Source organism: Patiria miniata, unplaced genomic scaffold, assembly GCF_015706575.1.
Source record: "Patiria miniata isolate m_02_andy unplaced genomic scaffold, ASM1570657v1 HiC_scaffold_17, whole genome shotgun sequence".
NCBI lineage: Eukaryota > Metazoa > Echinodermata > Asteroidea > Valvatida > Asterinidae > Patiria > Patiria miniata.
Genome location: NW_024037055.1, coordinates 15,320,018 through 15,339,906, shown reverse-complemented (window position 1 = coordinate 15,339,906; position 19,889 = coordinate 15,320,018). Strand labels below are relative to the sequence as shown.

At 41.7% G+C, this 19,889-nt stretch overlaps 1 protein-coding gene across 2 annotated transcripts; it reads left to right on the top strand.

Moving 5' to 3' along the window:
- The first annotated feature begins 1,546 nt into the window (after window positions 1–1,546).
- On the top strand, window positions 1,547–19,889 carry LOC119723951 (N-acetylated-alpha-linked acidic dipeptidase 2-like). 2 transcript variants are annotated; one of them, XM_038194871.1, is made up of 12 exons: window positions 1,547–1,983; window positions 6,428–6,977; window positions 9,609–9,963; window positions 10,991–11,113; window positions 12,124–12,274; window positions 12,918–13,088; window positions 14,310–14,408; window positions 14,995–15,347; window positions 15,992–16,108; window positions 17,259–17,454; window positions 17,651–17,819; window positions 18,811–18,976. In XM_038194871.1, the coding sequence occupies exons 2-12, from the start codon at window positions 6,454–6,456 to the stop codon at window positions 18,974–18,976; spliced, it is 2,424 nt and encodes an 807-aa protein (XP_038050799.1). In that variant the 5' UTR covers window positions 1,547–1,983; window positions 6,428–6,453. The 2 variants fall into 2 exon arrangements, with proteins under 2 accessions (XP_038050799.1, XP_038050800.1); XM_038194872.1 differs by lacking the exon at window positions 1,547–1,983 and having other exon boundaries at window positions 6,454–6,977; window positions 18,811–19,889.

The window sequence follows — 19,889 nt, the reverse complement described above, 5'->3', positions numbered from 1 at the left end:
TACGGTATGCCATGCCGCCGTGCCGCCGTGCCGCCGTGCCGCCACGCCGCCGGCGATATATATCGGGATAACCGCGTACTTGGTACCAGCGGACAACAGGTACTGGTGGCGCTCTTCACAATTAACGGTGTCAAATACAATCTCGTTTACATAGTGTTGAGCGGTACGCACTGACAAGTACATAATACAGGAAAGAAAGTTACACATAAAGTTAACCCTGGGGACGAAGCTGCGAAAAAGTTTCAATTTTCCCATCATGCACTGCGAAATCCCAATTCCTAACTCGATAGGATTTTGGAAATGGGAATCGTTATTCGTTTTCCGTTTTGCTTTCGAAATAGGAATTGGGAATCGATATTTGTTTTCCGTTTAACTGTCGAATAGGGAAATGGGAATCGTTATTCGTTTTCCGTTTTGCTTTCGAAATAGGAATGGGAATCGTTATTCGTTTTCCGTTTAGCTGTCGAGATGGGATTTTGGATTCGAAGTCCGTTATCCTGTTTTGGGCGGGAAATTGGAAATAGGCTAGTTATCCGTTGTTCTTTTTGCTTAGGAATTTGGAAATGGGTTTCGTTATCCGTTTTTCTTTTTGCTTAGGAATTGGGAACTGGTTTCGTTATCCGTTTTTCTTTTTTGCTTAGGAATTGGGAACTTTGTTTCGTTATCCGTTTGTCTTTTTGCTTAAGAATTGGGAATTAAATGGGTCTCGTTTTAATGGTTTTGAGATTTGGACACCGTTAATTGTGAAGAGCGCCGCCTGTTGTTTGATGATATCACCATTGGTGTCGCAGTAGCTATACGCTAGCGCTGCGCAGGAGACGGGTCATATCATGTATTATAGGCCTTAGCAGCTTTAATGGTCTGGACTATTTATAATTATTGACAGTATCAAGTATTGAAGACAAACAAATTTCGTGGTCACCAACAAATAATGCTTTTAGGAGTTGACTCAAATTTAAGGCAGCTATTCATGTTGACCAAAAAATATGTACGGTGATTTGATATGACCACTATGTCAGTTTGTGTAGACTAGTGCGTTTTGGGGTAATTTAATGAACATCCGATGCTGTGATTTACGTTTGCAACATAATATACACATTTTGGGGAAAACATGTATAGGCCTATAGGCCACAATAAACTTTTCTTCGCGTGGCTGACAGAATTTGAATTTGATCAAATGTTTTTTATGACTTTCTCTGCAAGCCCACATTCGAAAGAAAAGAAGAAAAGGGTAGGCCTAGGCCTATTTGAAAATGTATAAGCCTCCTTAAGGCAAAAAAAGTCCGGTTTCTGGTAGGGCGTATTTTGCAATAAATTTTGTCGGGCACCATTTGCAGTCATCAGCCGACATTGAAGAAAAAAAAGTAAAAAAAAAAGAAAAAAAGCCGCGTCACCGCCTCACTTTTGGGGCAAGCTCCATACCAGAAACCGGAGACCTTTGTTTGGCCTAACCATCTTTGTCCTGTTTTATCCGTCTCCGCCCCCCCCCTTCCACCTTCCGTTAATCGTATGTAGCGCCCTCTTGCGGCGAATGGTCGCACATCGAAAACAATAACAATGTCTTGATGCTTGAACAACGTCTAAATCCCCGCGGGAAATTTACGGCGTGATGGCGCGCTCTGAATGAATGTGCATTACAACCGATAACAATCAGATAATGTAGTCGGCCATCCGTGACTTTATGAGCGGATACAAATATCGATAGTTTGCTTTCAAAGTCAGTGGACTCCAACCAAGTACATGTACTGTACATGTTGTAGTTATATCGCGGTGCGCGGGAAATTACTGTTTCGAATTTCTCAAGTTGACTTCCAAATAGGGCCTAAATTTTCTGCACAGTGTGAAGAGCACTCAGCAAGCACTGCACGGCTTCGTTCTCGCTGAATCTGCAGGGAGTCTGCAAATCCGATTCCGACCGACTGATCATATCTGCATGCACTTTGGCAGTCGTCCACATCTGCACAAGTTCCATCCAGTGTAACTGTAAGTGTACTGTAAATAATTTGTAAACACTAAACCATGACCATGTAAACCAGTCAGTAAGTGTGATCATGGTGATTGAAAAGCCTAAGCATACATGTGTCATAGATCATAAGCATGTGCGGTATAGATCACTATAGGCCTATGCCACTGTCACGCCCCAACTATCGCATCGGTCCCAACTATAGTTGGGACTGTCCCAACTATAGTGCGGCAGTTGGGTCGGCCCAACTATAGTTTAGGACTGGAGTTGCGCCGGATGCTTCATGCTTGATAGATCTTGTTGGATTAAATGTTCCGCGGCACTGGCACCGTGTATTCGTCGTGCATGCATGCCGCAAGGCTGGCAGGTCACGTGGTACTGCCTAGTTGGATGAGTTGTCCAGCTGCTGGGTTTAATTATCCAGCAACATTTTGCAAAATTCAAAGATTGCCATGGCCGGCCAACTATAGATGGCCCCTACCATAGATGGCCCCTACCATAGCTAATGTCAAAGGTCTCAAGTCGGACATGTAATAAGCAGAGCTGTAGAGAATGTTTTATAGTCGTACATCAATGTAAACTATAGTTGGGACTGCCAAATAAAAATATTGCGGTGGCCCAACTACAGATGGTCCCCACCCATAGATCATTTCATTGGTCCCCAGTAAAGTCAGATGTATTAGAGTTGTAGGGAATGTTTTATAATCGTACAACAATGTACACTATAGTTGGGACCGCAAAATAAAAAGATTGGGGTGGCCCAACTATAGATTCGCCCCCATCAATAGCTAATTTCAGTGATCCCCAGTAAAGTCAGACATGTATCAGAGCTGTAGGGAACGTTTTATGGTTGTACATCAATGTAAACTATAGTTGGGACACCGCAAAATAAAAAGATCGGAGTGGCCCAACTAAAGATGGGCCAGCCCAACAATGGAACTTACAGTTGGGACTGTCCCAACTATAGTTGGGACAGGCCCAACTATAGTTGGGCCAGCCCAACTGTGGAACTACAGTTGGGACAGGCCCAACTATAGTTGGGACAGGCCCAACTATAGTTGGGACCGATGCGATAGTTGGGGCGTGACACCACCATGATGATGACCACCACAGGTACGGCTACGCTAGAACTATGATGCTCCGGCATCATAGTTCTAGGAGTAAGGTACGCATGGTACGGCATCATCATGATCATCATCATCATTACCATGGAGGAATAGGGCCACTTTTGCTACTGACATTTTAAGAATCCGGTGTTTGTTTAGGATTTGCTTTTGTTTGACATGGGTCACTTCAATTTTGTATGACCATGATCATAACAACTTAGTTGTAATCATGTGGAATTGAAACATAAAGGCTTAGTACTATTTACAAGCAAGATTACAATAACCGCATAGTTTAGGAAAGATTAGGGCGATTGAAGGCCCGTTTCCTATAAGTAAAGGGAACAAACTCCACTTTAAAATTATTAGACCGACCAAACTCAAGTTAGCGCGGCATTCTCAATAAACAGCTATGTCATAGATAGAGGGCAGGATTTTGATTTTTTGAGGGAAATCTGGCGTAAAATGACGATGACAGCGCGGCGACAACACGCAACTGGAAAACAAAGATGGCGATCACCGCGCAATGTACCGTGAGCACGCACGGCGCGCTGAATCGCATGGCACAAACTGCTCAGGAAAATCGTGATTTCTACCCCAAGAAATTGTTCAAAATTGGAAAACGGGTGTCATTAGAATTGAGAAAAGTCTGCTTTTGATTGTAAAGGTGATTTTTAAGCAATAAACAACATTTTTGACTCTAACTTGATCAAAACAAAACAGGAGCCCTACACTACACGAACGTTAAGATTAGAATACATCTTCCGTATGGTAGGGAGGAGGTACCGGAACCTTCCTAGTTAATGATATAGGACCTAGCATAGATAGTCAAATCAGACAATGGAACAATTCCGGCACAGTGGTAAACCAGCTTTCCTACCACTTTATATCCCGCTACCTTTTTTCCTTGCCACCTTCCTTCGTGTGTTTTATTTTTGTTCATACATTTGCAATATATTTTTCACCTTATATTGTCATAAGCATGTACAGTACATGTCATCATTGTAATGTCTTTTTATTTTTCCAAGAAAATTGTGGCTATGATTATTTAGAAATGGTTGCATTGTAGAAAGGCTCCTTTGGACATAATTTTATCAGCAAAAAGTCAAGATAATTGAAGAATCCATCTACCATCTTGGGAAATCTTCCATCTTGGGAGAAAAAAATGCATCCATTTTATTAAAAAGGGTAAAGACAAGAAACTATTTTTTCTTCTCGGCCTAAAATGGGACCCAAACTTCCTAATATCTGAATATAGGCCTTCTACATGTAGAAGCAGTTACTACCGGTAGTTCATATTTACATCATATTTTTGGACACAGCACTACCAATCATGTGTGATGTCATCTCATTGGCATTTGTTTGTCTACTGCACCCACTCGCCAAAATAGGATGTTGTTGATTTGCTTGTTTTTGTTTTTGTATTTACTTCCAGACCAGATACAGAGCTGAAGCATGGTCTATATTAAACAGGGCAAAATAAAATCAAAACTTTTCCCACAGATTTTTTATTATTATTATTCTGGTGTATTATAAATTTGAAACAGGCAGCCAGAAGGCTGACATTGCACAATGAGTGAAAAGGATCAATTCAAACAATTTAACCATGGATACATTAACAAACAAGACAAATACGGAAAGATTTCCATATACAAAGTTCACTAATATTCCTCTGTATTGACTAACAAGCCCCCAGATAGCAATTTCATGTCATCAAAGTCAATTTGAGCAGTGAGAAAATACAAGCATTTTCTTAGAAAACACTTTTTTCAGTCCAATCTCATAGGGTTTGTACACAGGGTGTTGAGTGAACTTTGTATATATGGAAATCTTTCCGACAAATACACTTTTAAAGTTACATTAGACACACAAGTCAATGAACTTAAACATTTTGACCCATTATTTAAAAACAAAAGCAGACGATCAACTGAAAATGGACAAACATACAACAACAGACCATATAGGACAGATACATAGAAAACGGTGGACAGAAAACCAACAAACAGACAGAAACAGACAAACAAACCGACCAACTGACCAATAGATAGACACTGGTAGACAAGATGGCAGTGGAGGCCCGGAGTCACACTCAAACAGTACAGTAACTGGGCCAAATTTCCTGGGCGGGAGCATACGTGGGATTCAGTAGGCCTACATGTATGTGGGAAAAGTCCAGTGATTAAGCTGAATTTGTACACAAAAATTATCACAGGCCAAATACATGCGCATCCGTATCTCGAACCCCACTACCGATCATGTGAACCCAACCGAAGAATTTGTTTTTCAGGATTTGATAATAAAACTGTTTTTCAAAAGTGATGTCATTCAGTTTGGATGAAGATACCTGTTCACTAACTTCAGAAAAAAAAATGTGGGCAGTCCCTGCAGGTGTGGAGATTCTGAGATGCTTGGTTTTCATGAGAATACCCAGAGAACGTGTATACATTTGAGTGGCACACAAATTATTCCCAAGTATACAATAAGGCCAAATAAAAAAAAAAACATGTTTAGCGTCCCCACCCACTTCCTTTTTGGAGGCCGCCTACTTTTTTGTTTTCTTTTTTTTTAAATGAAAAAAAGAAAAAATTATAAATGTTAAACAGTGACATTATTTTGGCCACTTTGTCTGTTGCATCTAGCCCATATAAAGCTGGTATGTCATTTCCTGGGTCCAAGTAGTGGCCATTAAAAAACAAAACTGATGGCCAACTTGAAGAATATCCTAGTTGGGCGGCCATTTTGGAGGGAAAAAAAAGGGGGCCGCCTTTTTTTTCTTCAAAAGGGCAGGACGCTAAACGTTTCTTGTTTACTTGGTCTAATTGACCAAACAATACAAACAATAATTGTCTTCAGCTCCAGAAATGTGCCTGGGTCCAAGTAGCGGCCATTAAAAAAAAAAAAGCTGATGGCCATCTTGAAAAATATCCTGGTTGGGCAGCCATTTTGGAGGGGAAAAAAATGGGAGCCTTCTTCCTTTTTTTTCAAAAAGGCAGGATGCTAAACACTTCTCGTTTACTTGGTCTAATTGACCAAACAATACAAACAATAATTGTCTTCAGCTCCAGAAATGTGCCTGGGTCCAAGTAGCGGCCATTAAAAAAAAAAAGCTGATGGCCATCTTGAAAAATATCCTGGTTGGGCAGCCATTTTGGAGGGGAAAAAAATGGGAGCCTTCTTCCTTTTTTTTCAAAAAGGCAGGATGCTAAACACTTCTCGTTTACTTGGTCTAATTGACCAAACAATACAAACAATAATTGTCTTCAGCTTTAGAAATGTGCCACTTGTCATGCTTGTACCAGGATGTAAAAAAAAAAAAAATAGGCCCTATAATTTTGCAATCTTGTGTTTTATTTCACTGCAGAATTGTTGGAAAGTTAATCCTTCACAATGGCAAGTGGTGATTCGGCCATCGAGATCATGGAGCTGTCTCAGTCCCCTGATCACATTGTCGCTGAGAGTCATGGAGACGGAGCTATGGAAGAAGACGTCTTCCTGCCAACAACACCGGTTTCCAACTTTGCACGGTTGCCCGCCCGGGCTCATTCCACCCCGCGACCCAAGGGCAGTGCGACGGACTCGGACCCGCCGCCGGATTACCCTGCGACGCCTACCAACCAGGCAGCGGAGCGCCATTACGAAAACTTTGAAGAAAACTTTGCCGCCAGAAATGAGGGGAATGATCTGAAGCCGTGCGATCTGTGCGGCGCGGGACGAAAACCGTTCTTCTTTTGCCTGGCGCTGTTCGCCATGGCGGTGCTGGTTGGGTTTCTGGCCGGTTATTTTGTACGGGAGAAGGTTTACGAGAGGGAGTCGGCGATGGTTCGCGGGATGACCCCGGCCGAAACGAGGGAGATGTATCATCAGCAGGCAGTGAACAACGTCTCAGCAGTCGGGATTGCTGATTATGCCAGGTAAATAACAACGATCATAATCAAACACGGCAAGACAGAGCCTAGTAAAGATGGTCCCACAGCACACAAAATTCTGTTCCGTTGATTCGGAATGGCTATTCATTGGTAGTCTGTCGCGCATCAGTGTTACACAAAGGCTAGATTTAGCCCATTCATCACCCTTTAAGGGAACCTATACAATAGCACTGCCCAGCTCATAAGTGACTGTGAGTAAACAGTACAATAGAAACAAATGGGACGCTAGGCTGCCTTCTGTAACCCAAAAATCAATGTTCATGTTTTTATGAGGTATTTTTTTAAGGTAAGGGAGAAACCAGTATTAACCCTCCTATACCATAGGTCTATCACAAACTGTCAAAAAACTTAACCCCTGCCTCTGAGTACACCATTATTATGTTGCCGCCATCTTGATATTTTCCCATTCAAATCATCATAACCAAAGCGAGGCTGGAAGGAAAAGTAGTCTGGTTCCTTTTTGCACAAAATACATCATTCAGTCTTTTATTGGATACAGGAAACATGACTGAAATGGTGGCAGCATGATAAAGGTGACTATAGCTTTTGTACAGGCTGGTCGCCAACTACCAGAAACCCTATGGATTAAGGGGCCATTTAAAAGTTTTGATGTTTTTAAATTTTGATTGTTTTTATCGAAAATATGGGTGGGTGGGTCAAGTTAAATTATCGAAAATCAAAATGTTAGGGCCAAATTCCATAACACCATTCTCTGTCAATGGAACATTCATTTGTCTGTATCTGCAAGACCATTTTGGCTGTAAAAAGGAAATCATTTGCCTCAGAAGTTGTGTAGAATAGTACGAACGACTGCCAGTAAACGATTGTGAAAGTGCTACTTTCATATACTGAGGTTCGGTCATATGATACAAGGCCACACATGAAGATGAGACAATGTTGAAAGAAAAAAATCCCCAAAACTTTTCCCAAAGTTTCGGAAGTTGGAAATATCCAATTAGTAAGTGATTACATCAAAATGTCACACATTTCCTTGTCTTGAGGGTGCATATCCCATCATGGGACTTTGCCAAGGACTGAAAAATCCACGTAGACATGTGCCTTTGTACATAGGGACAGTCCCGATTTTACTCGCGGTCACACCACAAGTCCTCAGGAAATGGCAGAACAATAATATTTATATTTTAAAAACCAAATGAGGATTTCCTTAATGGCGAGTCAGTTGGAAAAGACAGCAATTGTTGCAGACTATGTTGCTTTTTATCTTATTTCCTTAACTTGTGTATGTCGTTTCCTTATTGTTTTTTCCGATTCGTTGCTTCTTACTAAAGAGTACTACTATAATATACATGTACATGTACTTTGAATCATTTTATCAAATTTATGTTCAATTTGAATTCACATTTGACCACTTCCTTGATGAGAATTTGACTCCACACAATAAATAAAATGAGTTGGCAAAAGAGCAAATTGTGATCTTAATGAGAAACAGACTCTTAAGTCTTATTTCTTCTCAAAAACTCAAAACAGTTACAAAAATCACACGTTGGTATTTACAAATATAATCATCTGTTTTGATAGTCGTCCGTGGCACCCTCAAAAGGTGTACTAAATCATGCTGACAATTGTGTTATGGTAGCACTTAAGTTTTAAGTTTTAGTATGATGGCCCACCCATCCAAAGCTTCTCGTGAAGAAAACTATACTGGTACATGTATATTAAAATCTACTTGTACAGTGTGTGATTATTCAAAGTTCTGTTTGAAAAAATGTACACTGACTTCTGTTACTAGTGTCCTCTTAGTACTTTTTTCACTAACTCACTGACTGACTCACTGACTCCCCGACTCACTCCCCGACTCACAGACTGACTTACTCCCCGACTGACTCCCCCGGAGACAGACTCACTGACTCACTGTCTCACTGACTCCCGTTTATGAGCAGGGCAGGCTATTGTCTAGGATTACCCGATAATGCCAATGAATGGGCTAAATCTGGCCCATTGTATAGACTAGGGACCAATTTCATAGAGCTGCTTAAGCACAAATTTTGCTTAAGCACGAAAAAACATTGCTTAGTAAAATTAGGTTACCGGCCAAAACTCCACGTGATGTACATTGCTTGTGACTGGTAATCGCATGGAGTTTTGGCCGGTAACCTGATTTTATTAAGCAAGACGTTTTTGTGTTTAAGCAAATTTTGTGCTTAAGCAGCTCTATGAAATTGGCCCCAGATGCATGAAAAGACTTCCAGTGAATAGCCAATCTGAATCAATGGAATAGAATTGTGTGCGATTTGGGACCAGCTTTTTTAGGTTTGTCTTGTCCCCTCCCCCCCCCCAACTTTTTTTAGAGAAAAAAAAGATCCGTTAGGATTTTTCCTGATATCAGGATTTAAAAAAAATACTGTTTTGAAATCTGGAGTTTGTGTGATTTTGTACCGTAAGGGTATATATATAGAGGTTTATATAAAACAAATGAAAATGGGTATTTTAAGGGTGTTTGTAGGCTAATACAAACATATAGAAAAGTACAAATTGCTCTGGTGCCCCCGGCAACCCTCAAACCCTCGGCTGATTATTTCATGGATTTTTCTTTTCTCCAAACACACCCCTGTGAAATTGAAGATTAAGATTGTTTCTGGATTTCTTCTCTGATAGCAAGTTCAGCAAACACGAGTGTGCGAGTGGCGTGCCGTGCAGTCAAAGCATGTCCACAGTGGTTGTCCAACAGCTGCGGGATTTAGGCTTCACCGACGTGCGTGTGTCATCGTACGACGTCCTCACATCGCACCCTGACATGTCGCGCACGAGCACGTTAAAGACCATGAACCCTGAGGGGGATGTGTTACACACAGAGGTCCTGTATGGGGATGAGATGGGCTCAGATGACGGAAGTAAGCCGGCTAACGATGCGAAGAGAAGAGCAGTTGGTTCGGGTCAAGATGAGACAAGTTCTGCCAGTGGTGCGCCGACTGTCATGTACATGCCATTCTCCGGCTCCGGTAATGTTCAGGTATGTACATGTATGGGCTCCTTGTTCTAACAAGAGAGGCCATTCTGGAGGGGAAACACCTCATGCGCGTACTGGTTTGCGCACGTAAATTACGCACGAGTAATTTTATTCTGAATCTTCGCGTGACCCTCATTAGGCATCATGGGCAATGCATTTGAATGGCTGGCCCAGTGGTCTCCCCCAACCCTAAGTCTCACTAATTTCTGACTGTTGTGGGGTTACTCATGAATAACAATGTTCTCAGTTGTTAAATGTTACAAATGTTAATTGCATTGATGTGTAAATTTGTGACTTTAATGGCGTTATAGTGGCACAATTTATGAAGTCTTACATGGAACAACTTATGGCATACAATGCCATTTGCAGTGTTATAAATCCATTTAGGTTTTTTTAAGGGCACAATTAGTCTGTACGGAAATATAAAATTTCAGCTTTTATATTCAAATTTGTAGGAATCAACGACCACTTATCTATTACATTTAAATACAATTTAAAAATTCACAATCTTAGAATCATAAAAGTGTACCAACAAATGATTGTTCCATTTTTGCCATGTTTCTGTTGACCTTAACCAATTAGTCTTTGTACTGCCCACAAGCACCCTCACTCAAACCACCCCAGCACTCTGGAAGTGGATTTAGCAATGAGTAAATTCAGTGTGGGTAAAATCTGTCACGAGCTAAGATAGCCCATCAGGCTGGTGTTTATCTCCGGTTTCAGTGGCATGAGGCAACTGACAGTATTTTTTCCCCCCTGATGGGATGCCGGTCTATCGCAGGTTACTCCTCAGCCAATGCCGGTACCCATTTATGCTCCTGGGTGGACAGAGGCAAGTGGGGATGAAGTGGCTTGCCCAAGGGCACAACTTATGGCCATCAGCTGGATTTGAAACCCTGACCCTCTGATCATGAGTCACAAACCCTAACCCCTGGGCCACAGTGTAGTACAGTGTAATAAAAGTGATTAATGGTTTTATTCTAAAAGTGCCCACGATCAAAGTTGTTTTTGATGTTTTATATTTTCTCAGGGAGAGCTGGTGTACGTGAATCAGGCTAGTCAGGGAGACCTACTTGTGCTGACAGGAAGCAACATCGGCCTGTCTGGTAAAATAGCCATCGCCCGTCAAGGGACCATGATGGTGATGGATCAGGTAAACGTCCCAAGCTAAATTTACACAACTACATCACTTTGATAAACGTTCGCGCTGGGATTATTTTGACATGGACCAGACCCAAGCGCGGGATTGTTTTTCACAAACCCCGATGCCAGACGGGTTCAGGCCGTCACCTGTGGGTAGCACACCCTGATATTTCCGGTCTCGCTCGCTGCAAGCACGTGATTTAGTTAAAACAAAACAGACTCTTCTGGTCAATAATTGAAAAATGAATATGGATGTTTGTATATTTTGCCCTTCTAGTTCAACTTTTGAACACAGACTTTCCGTTGCGCAAATATGCTGTTGAAAATCAGCAAATTTCCGCATCATTCTCATTGACATAGCCAAGAGAGATCTACGATCTACACATTTCTTGAACTGATGACATTTCTGCAAATCAATCCAAAAAAGAAATGTTAGGCAAAATTACAGTCTAAACTTTAACAGTGTATTTTAGACACACAGAATCACAAAGTGGGTTGTATCTCCATTTCAAGCTATGTCCAGAAGTACAAGTATCTAGGTTTGACAGAAAACATCACAATTGTTTGTTCTCTTCAAATAATTCCAAGTAACTTGAAAGTTCTTCTTATTGTTCGCCATCCTTCTGACGGCAGTGTTTGAGCAATTGTTTTGCAGAGATTTCCATAGTTACCTCCAATACATGCCATTCTGAATTTTTTTTTTACAAGTCTAGCAGCATGCATGGGAATACTTTGGAACTTTTCTTTTGAATGTTGAGAAATTACATTTACCACAAGTCCTTAAAGAGCTTTTTTTTTTTACTGTTTTAAAGTTCTGTCCATGGATCACAAAAAGGCGTGTGTTCTTTCAGCAAAACAAAAACAATTGACACACATCCCTATGTGAATTGTTTTTGTTTTGCTGAAACAACATTTTTTTTGTGATCCGTGGACAATACTTTAAAACGGTGGTTGTTTTTATAATTCTTTAACTTGACTCGCTGTGTATAAGATGAGAGATCATTTATGTGTATCCGATAGGTCAGGAATGTGGAAGAAAGTGGCATGAAAGGACTGATTCTGTACACAGACCCAGCGGACATGGATGTCATCATGACGTCAGGAATGGAACGCTTGGTTGGAATGACCGGTATGATGGGTGATCCATTGACACCTGGTTGCCCAGCCATGGGTAGGTCTACTTTTCTGTAACTTGAAAACGTTGGATCTGTAGCTGCTTTTGCACTGGAGTTACCGCGGTAAAATATTACCGCGGTAAAAAGTTACTGCGAGTGATTGTTAACATTCCATTGTGGTTATTCTACTGTGTGTCTGCATGTCCGTGTGCTTGTGAGTTAATTTCTGCCCACAGAAAGTCTTTTGTTGCGTAAACTTTACCGTACCGTTCTCCCTCCGAATTTAATAAAAGCGCCTTACTATTGCCCTTGTAACCTTACACCGGCTGTGGATGTTAAAGAACGGGCCAAATAGCATTGTTAGAATATGGCAGAAATACTGCAGAATCTCGCGTACAGAATGTCGGCCTAGGCGTGTGACTTACAGAGGTCAATAAAAGTGACTCACATAGAAGTCATAGCAGTGGCCGTCTGCTAGGACTTTCTTGTGATGTAAAGGAACAGCGTATTTTGTTTCTCACACCCCAATTCGCCCTGCCTAACTTCCCACTGCGGACCGCAAAACTAACAATCGACAGTCGACGCTTCGGCGAGTTAACCGGAATTAATAGCGAATGTATTTGAAATGTTACTGTTATTCAGCATAAGATGGCATTGTGACACTATAGTTGATTAAACTGAATGTTGTTAATCCGTCAGATGGCATAAGTCGCATGTCAATGGACAAAGCCAAGCTACCGAGCATTCCTGTGCAGCCAGTATCGACGGAGCTAGCAATGAGTCTCCTGGGGAACATGACTGGACGAATGGCGCCTCAGGACTGGCAAGGGGGGCTAGATGTGACCTACACCATGGGCCGCAGAAATACGAGTAAGAAAATTGTCTGTAAAATAGAGCTCTATCTTCAAGCAACCTTGAATCCATGATCCTGATTGGTCAATCCATGGCAACAACAGTGTGGTATTTTATAATAATGAAAGTTTGTGAGTGCAATGGTAAGAATAATTCCATGAGGTGACAGTGGAGTGTTCCATAGTGGAATGGAACATTCCATCTGCATAGCTGCCAACTATTACGAATTTTTCGTAATTATTACGAATTGTTTGTTAAATTACGAAAATACGATTTGCCACTAAAACATTACGAATTTCCCATTTTCTACCTAACGAAAAAAAAATACTTGTAAAGTATCGTTTTTGACCAAAAACTTGTGGCGAAATGTCGCGATAATGGATGGACTGGTGACAAGTCTAATAAGAATGCAGTCAAGCACCTGATAGACATCAATGCAGTGTGCGCAGTGGAATACTCGAGGACCAGACTAAAAATATTTTTCAATGGTGTGTCATTTGTGTGCATCTCGTGGATGTGTGGTTGTGTGTACTGTATGTGAGTACTTTTCAGTGACGATCGTGAGCACATTTGGTCGCTTATTGCCGGGATGAGACCCATCAGTGCGAGATTTTAATCATGGAATTTAATAAGAGTATGGTTGGAATAATTGGTAAAAGAGTTTGAGTTTGTCACAACGTCCAGAAAAGATAAATCAGCATGCATTTGCAAGGTATGTTTGCGGGATATTTCTATTGCATACGGTGGCCCTAAATCATTGTGTGTAAAAACATGATACGAACTCAAAACTCCACATCGATAGCATGCATCTCCAAAAAAATATGCGCAAGTTATTATTGTTATTATTTATTTGACTTCAACAAACAAATACAGACATTAAAACAAAACTAATTAAAAAAAATAAAAATAAAAAAAAATAAAAAAACCATGTAGCTGTACTCGGTGTTGGTAAAGCTTTTGATAAAACGAGCAGTTGAAAATGACCGCGCGGGTTGATTACTAATTGGGATTTTGAAAAGTTGGCAGCTATGCATCTGTCAATGAAGGCTTGCCAAAATAACGTTAAAGTTGGTTTCAAAGACTTCAATGTCTTGGTCTTTATCAGAATGGCTCACAAACATTTTAATCGTTTTAATGTCAGAGAAAAAAAATGTGGAATTAAACGAACGTACTGTCAAAGATCATAATCATTATCCAATCATTTGTACTGACTGAGTTGATACCGTTTGTATGATACAGAGAAAGCTACTTGGACTGTACAGCTGGATGTAAATAACATGCAGCAACAGCAGGCAATTCATGACGTGGTAGCTACCATCACTGGAACTCAAATGCCAGGTAAAGTAAACTACCAGTTGCATTGTAATATGTTCTGTCAAAAGCAGATACCTTAATTAGTCGAGAGTACTTGTGCTTATTGTTGGTTTCAAAGGGGAGAATCGAGCCATTAATGAGACGGATTCACAACAGTCCTAGAAAAACCCACAGTGTTAACTGGGCCGTTGCAGTGCGCTTGAACGAGTAATCATGGGCGAAGTTCGGGCAAGGACCATTAGTCAAATAGTGGTTGATTTGTGACGTACCTTACGCCTGCGCACTGGTAGCAACGTGCGAACGTCTCTAGTCAAACGCTGGTCAAAATGTCATCGCAAATCTTCTGGATCCTGGCTCCCTGCTAGCGTTATGAATGCGCCCGGATATTGGTTACCAGCGAAGCAACCAACCCCAGTAGGCTGGTTCCAAATAGTCGACTAGCGTAGTCAACCACCGTTGACTAGACAGAGTTCGGGCAAACGTTAGTTAACCATTGGTCAACTATAGTCCTTGCGCGAACTTGGCCATGGTTGCACTGTTGTTGACATCTGAGTGACGTCACGACCATTTCAGCAAATTGACTCATTCTGTTATTTCGTTTCTACAACAGATGAATACATCATCCTTGGTGGTCATTTTGCAAGCATGATGTCCAGTATGGCCGTATCGACCGCCATGACCTCAGACCAAGGGTCGTTGTCCATGTTCATGGAGACGGCCGCCGCGATGGGTCAGATGATGTCATCGGGCTGGCAGCCCCAGCGTAGCGTGGTGCTTGGCCTGTGGGGTGGTGCCGAGTACGGCCACGCCGGCTCCATGGAATGGGTCGAGGAGCATCAGAGTGTATTAATGGAGAGAGCGGTGTCGTACATTGATCTGGATACTATGATGATGGAGGAGAGTATGGTTGTAGCACAGACGTCACCGCTGCTCAAAGGGCTGGTCATGAAAGCAGCTGATATGGTTGGTTACTGACTCATTACTTCTGTAAATACTCTACCCATAATTAGTCCCCATAGCGCCCAAAAACCGTCCTGCCTGTTACCCCTTGTCATGCCCGAAAGCGCCCGAAAAAGCAATGAAGTTTTCAGTGAATAATTACAATATTATACAACGAGGCTCACCTCACAAGCTAGCAGGGGAAGGCAGCTTCATCGTCTATCGCATGCTTCGCGGGCGAGGGGCGACAAAGCTGCCTCTCGCCTCTCGCCAGCTTTGCAGGTGAGAGGTGGCGATCAACTCATTAGCAATCAACTCATAAACACAGTCACACCTTTAAATGGACCGTTATCATGCTGCCACCATTTCAGTCATGTTCCCTGTATCCAGTCACAGTACTGAATGATAATGCTTCTTGTGCAAAAAGGAACCAGACTATTTTTCTTCCAGCCTCGCTTTGGTTACGTTGATTTGAATTGGAAAAATCCAAATGGCCGCAGCATGATAATGGTCTGTTGATTGAACAGTTTTGATCAGTATTTTGATGAACTAGGTCAAGGCTTTTCATAATTTGGTCATTTTATTGTGGTAAAGTGCAGAGCCCTGTTTTAATAACATAAACAGTGCAAGGTGTCGATAGTTATTTTGTATTTTTTATTTGGCTCTAGTTGGAACTGAGTGACATACAGCCAGGCATGCTGAGTGGTGTAGGGGACCATGTTGCATTCACTCATATGATTGGTATCCCATCTGTGCGTCTACATGCTACACAGGGTATGCAAGCGGTAAGTAAGTTTCTGTGAATTCTCAATTCCATCATGTCTGGAGTTATGGGGAGTGTGTGGCCTAGTGGTTAGGGTTCGTGACTCATGATCAGAGGGTCCGGGGTTCGAATCCAGCCGCTGGCCATATATTGTGTCCTTGGGCAAGGCACTTCACCCCCACTTGCCCCTCTCCACCCAGGAGTATAAATGGGTACCGGCATTAGCTGGGGAGTAACCTGTGATGGACTGGCATCCCATTCAGGGGAAAAGAAATATTCTCAGTCGTTTCATGCCAAGGAAACCGGAGATAAACACCGGCCTGATGAGCCATATTGGCTCGCGACAGACTTTACTTTTTACTTTTTCATGTCTGGAGTTATACATTATATATCATTTAACCATTTTGTCTCTGTACCGCCCAAAACCGCCTGGCCTGTTACTCCTTATACTGCCCCAAACAGCCACAGTACTCTGTGGTTTCATAGCTTCATCAAGGTGCAACTACAATGTAATACAATGTAATTTAAGTTGTGATGGATTAAATAATGATTTCCTCTTACAAAATATGTTAACTTCATATTAGTATAATTTTCTAGATATTTTCGGAAGTGTGTGCTTCAGTATTGTTTTATTTGCATGTACACTGTATATAGTTGTCTTTGCCCCTTGCCTTGTTTTGTTGTAAATTTGGAAAAGATTGGTGGAACATACAGGAAAATTCCAAGAAGACAACAGTTTATATTCATTTATTTTATTCAGTTATGAATAAAGAGGCTTTGCCTCGCCTGCTTCAAGGGGAAAGGGGGGGGGGGCTTCACAAGCGAGTAGCCTGCTTCGTGACCAACACACATACCTACTGCAGACATTCCTATTCGTATAGTTAAGAAAAGCCGAAGAAAAAAACTCACTTTACTCTCACTGTGAACACTCTTTCATCCCAAATTTATTTATCATCATTTTGTGGAGTGTTTCTCTTCACTTTGCAATAGATAACCCCAACCCCAAAATGCCTTTAAACCTGTTTTCCAGAGAGGGGAAACCTTGTGTGGACGTGGGTACAATGCAAGTCCACGAAACATTCACATGTCCTGCAGCCTGTGGACCTCTTTTGTCTGCAAAATCGACGTCCTGTCTGCAACAAGTTTGATTTTTCCGTCAATGTTTTGTCTAGGTTTCCCCCACCGGTTCCCCCACCATGTCTGCGCACATGTCTGCGACCCGGCTTGCCACCCAGATGGTACTCCTGCTTGCTGATAGCGATATGATCCCGTTTGACACCGGTGCTATGGGAGAGATGTTAGTGGGGTATATGAACAGTCTGGATTCCAAGATGGGTGACATGTTATCCCTCAGCAATATGACGATGGGTAAGAGCACATTAAATTTGCTTTGAAGGACGGCTTCAAAGCGTCTCCGCATGCAAGAATGAAGAGTTAGTGCTCTAGTAATTATTAATATAGCTCTGTGCACAGGACACGCTTGATTCATGTGACACAAACAATTTCTCACAAGAATTCTTTTCACCTCCTACAACATTTTCTTTGATTTGTCCATGTTTTCCAGATAATCTAAAAGTGGCCGTTACAGACTTCATGGATGTTACTATGGAGATGCAAAGCATGATGGGAAGTCCTTCCATGATGGAGTCCTCTGTTACCATGACGATGGTGAACCACAGGCTAATGTACATGGAGAGATCATTTGTGGACATGGACCCTAGTGGCTCTATGATGTAAGTGCAGACTGGCTTAATCAATTTGGTTACAACGTTATCAGACTTTCTCCTGCCAAACCAAATTATTTTAAAACAAGTGCCAGTGCACAATAAGCTCTGGCGAAAAATGTGACGCCGATGGCACATATGGAACACCATACTTTTGGTCAAGTTTCATTTCCTCCTGGATATTGTCCAACTGCTACAGAAAATACCACGTGACTATAACATTACTGCACATATCTTGCCTCCGTTTACAAAATTTTTGAATTGTTACAAACAATTTTTAGAGTGCATTTACTGATTACGGCAAGGCATTTGCTCAATTGTTGGTCAAATATTTTTTGGTCAAATGTTTTCGGTCAAATTTTTTTGGTCAAGGGACGGACAGACAGACAGACCAACCGACTCTAGTCAAGGAAACAAAAATCTGTTTCGGTCGACCTGAGCTGCTACCAAACATGTTTTGTGAAAAGAAAAGGAAAAAAGGAGGGGAATAGAATATGCTTTATGTCAATATTATCCTCTTGTTTTGGGGTTTTTTTAACAATAGAGAATGCGGGAAAGGGGTCTTGAAAGATGCATATAGCATAAGATCAAAAAAAAAAAAATCTGAAATTTTTGTTATCAAAATGCTGTGTCTTATAACCAGCATGTTACGGGAACGCTGAATGTGGGCGCATGGTTGCGCAAGGCGACGCTCGCATGACGCGCGAGTGTTATTTATCAGAATGAGCATTGGCATAACATGGCAGTTATATAGAACTCAGCATTTTGATAATCAGAAACGCACAACGCAAAGGCATAGAAATGTTGGGTCTAGGGTTTTCAATGTGTATGGTACATACATACATGTGTATACAGTTTTTGAATTTTGAACAGCGCCCCTGAGTAGCAATGGTGTCCAGCCTCCCTCTCCCCCCCCCCCCCCCCCCCCCCCCCCCCGCCCCTCAAGAAATATAATTTCAAACCTCCATGTTCAATAATGTTTGCTTGACTCTCCCTGTAGGCACGTTCTGTACGGTATGACAGAAATGGACACCTTTCCTCTGGTAGCACAGTATTCGCCAACCGGTATGAATAACGAAACCATGACGGCCCTGATGGAGCGTGTCTCCATCATTCAGTGCTCTGTCCAATCGGCGACCTTGTCTCTCAAGATGGACCTCACATAGCCGACCAATCAGATGCATTGCTTTGTAATGTTTTAAGTCAAGTTGTGAATAATATCAGTTTTATGTGCCTTTTTCTGTAATGTTGCCTTTCAGTTGTACATAATAAGTGCGATAAACACAGCGGCAAAGAGCAAGTTCTGGAGTGAACTTTAGTTAACCATAATTTGACCAACTTCGCTCCAACCAAGGATGGTTGGACTATTTCAGTCGACTATTTAGAACCGGGATCTTGGGCTCAGTTGCATCACTGGTTACCAATAGCCGCGCGCATCACAAAGCACAGCGGGGAACCAGGACCAAGAAGTTTTGTGCTGACGTTTTGACCAGCGTTTGACAAGAGGCGTTCGGACGTTGCCAATGGTGCGCTGGCGTAAGTTACGTCACAAATCAACCACTATTCGACTAATGGTCCTCGCCCGAACTTGCTCAAAAATATGTGCCTTTAATATAATGAAATATCAAAAGTCTTGTTGCTTTTAACTGTACTTATTACATACATGCATTTGCAATCGGATATTGCTGTAGATGATGTACTACGAACTTAGTTAGTGTGTGCTTTGCTGTAGTTCAGTCGAAAACGATTATTTATTAAATTGTTGGCCAGTCTCATGTGTAACAACCATTAGGTGTAGGCCTGCTACATGTACATGTGCACATGTACATGTGGTTGCATTGAATTCCTTGTTGCTGAAGGAATGTGTTATTAAGCTGGCATACATGTAGAGCTAAGTTATATTTCAAAAGTGCTTATTTTTATTCAAAACTCAAGGTGTGATTTTGCCAAATCAATGCATTGGTAGAGAGCCTTCAAATAATTTGCACAAATTAACATAATACTGCACGGTTTTACTCCCCTTGTATGAGCGTGTAATACTGTGCGATATGTTGCTTTTTATTTCACTTCTGGTTTCTG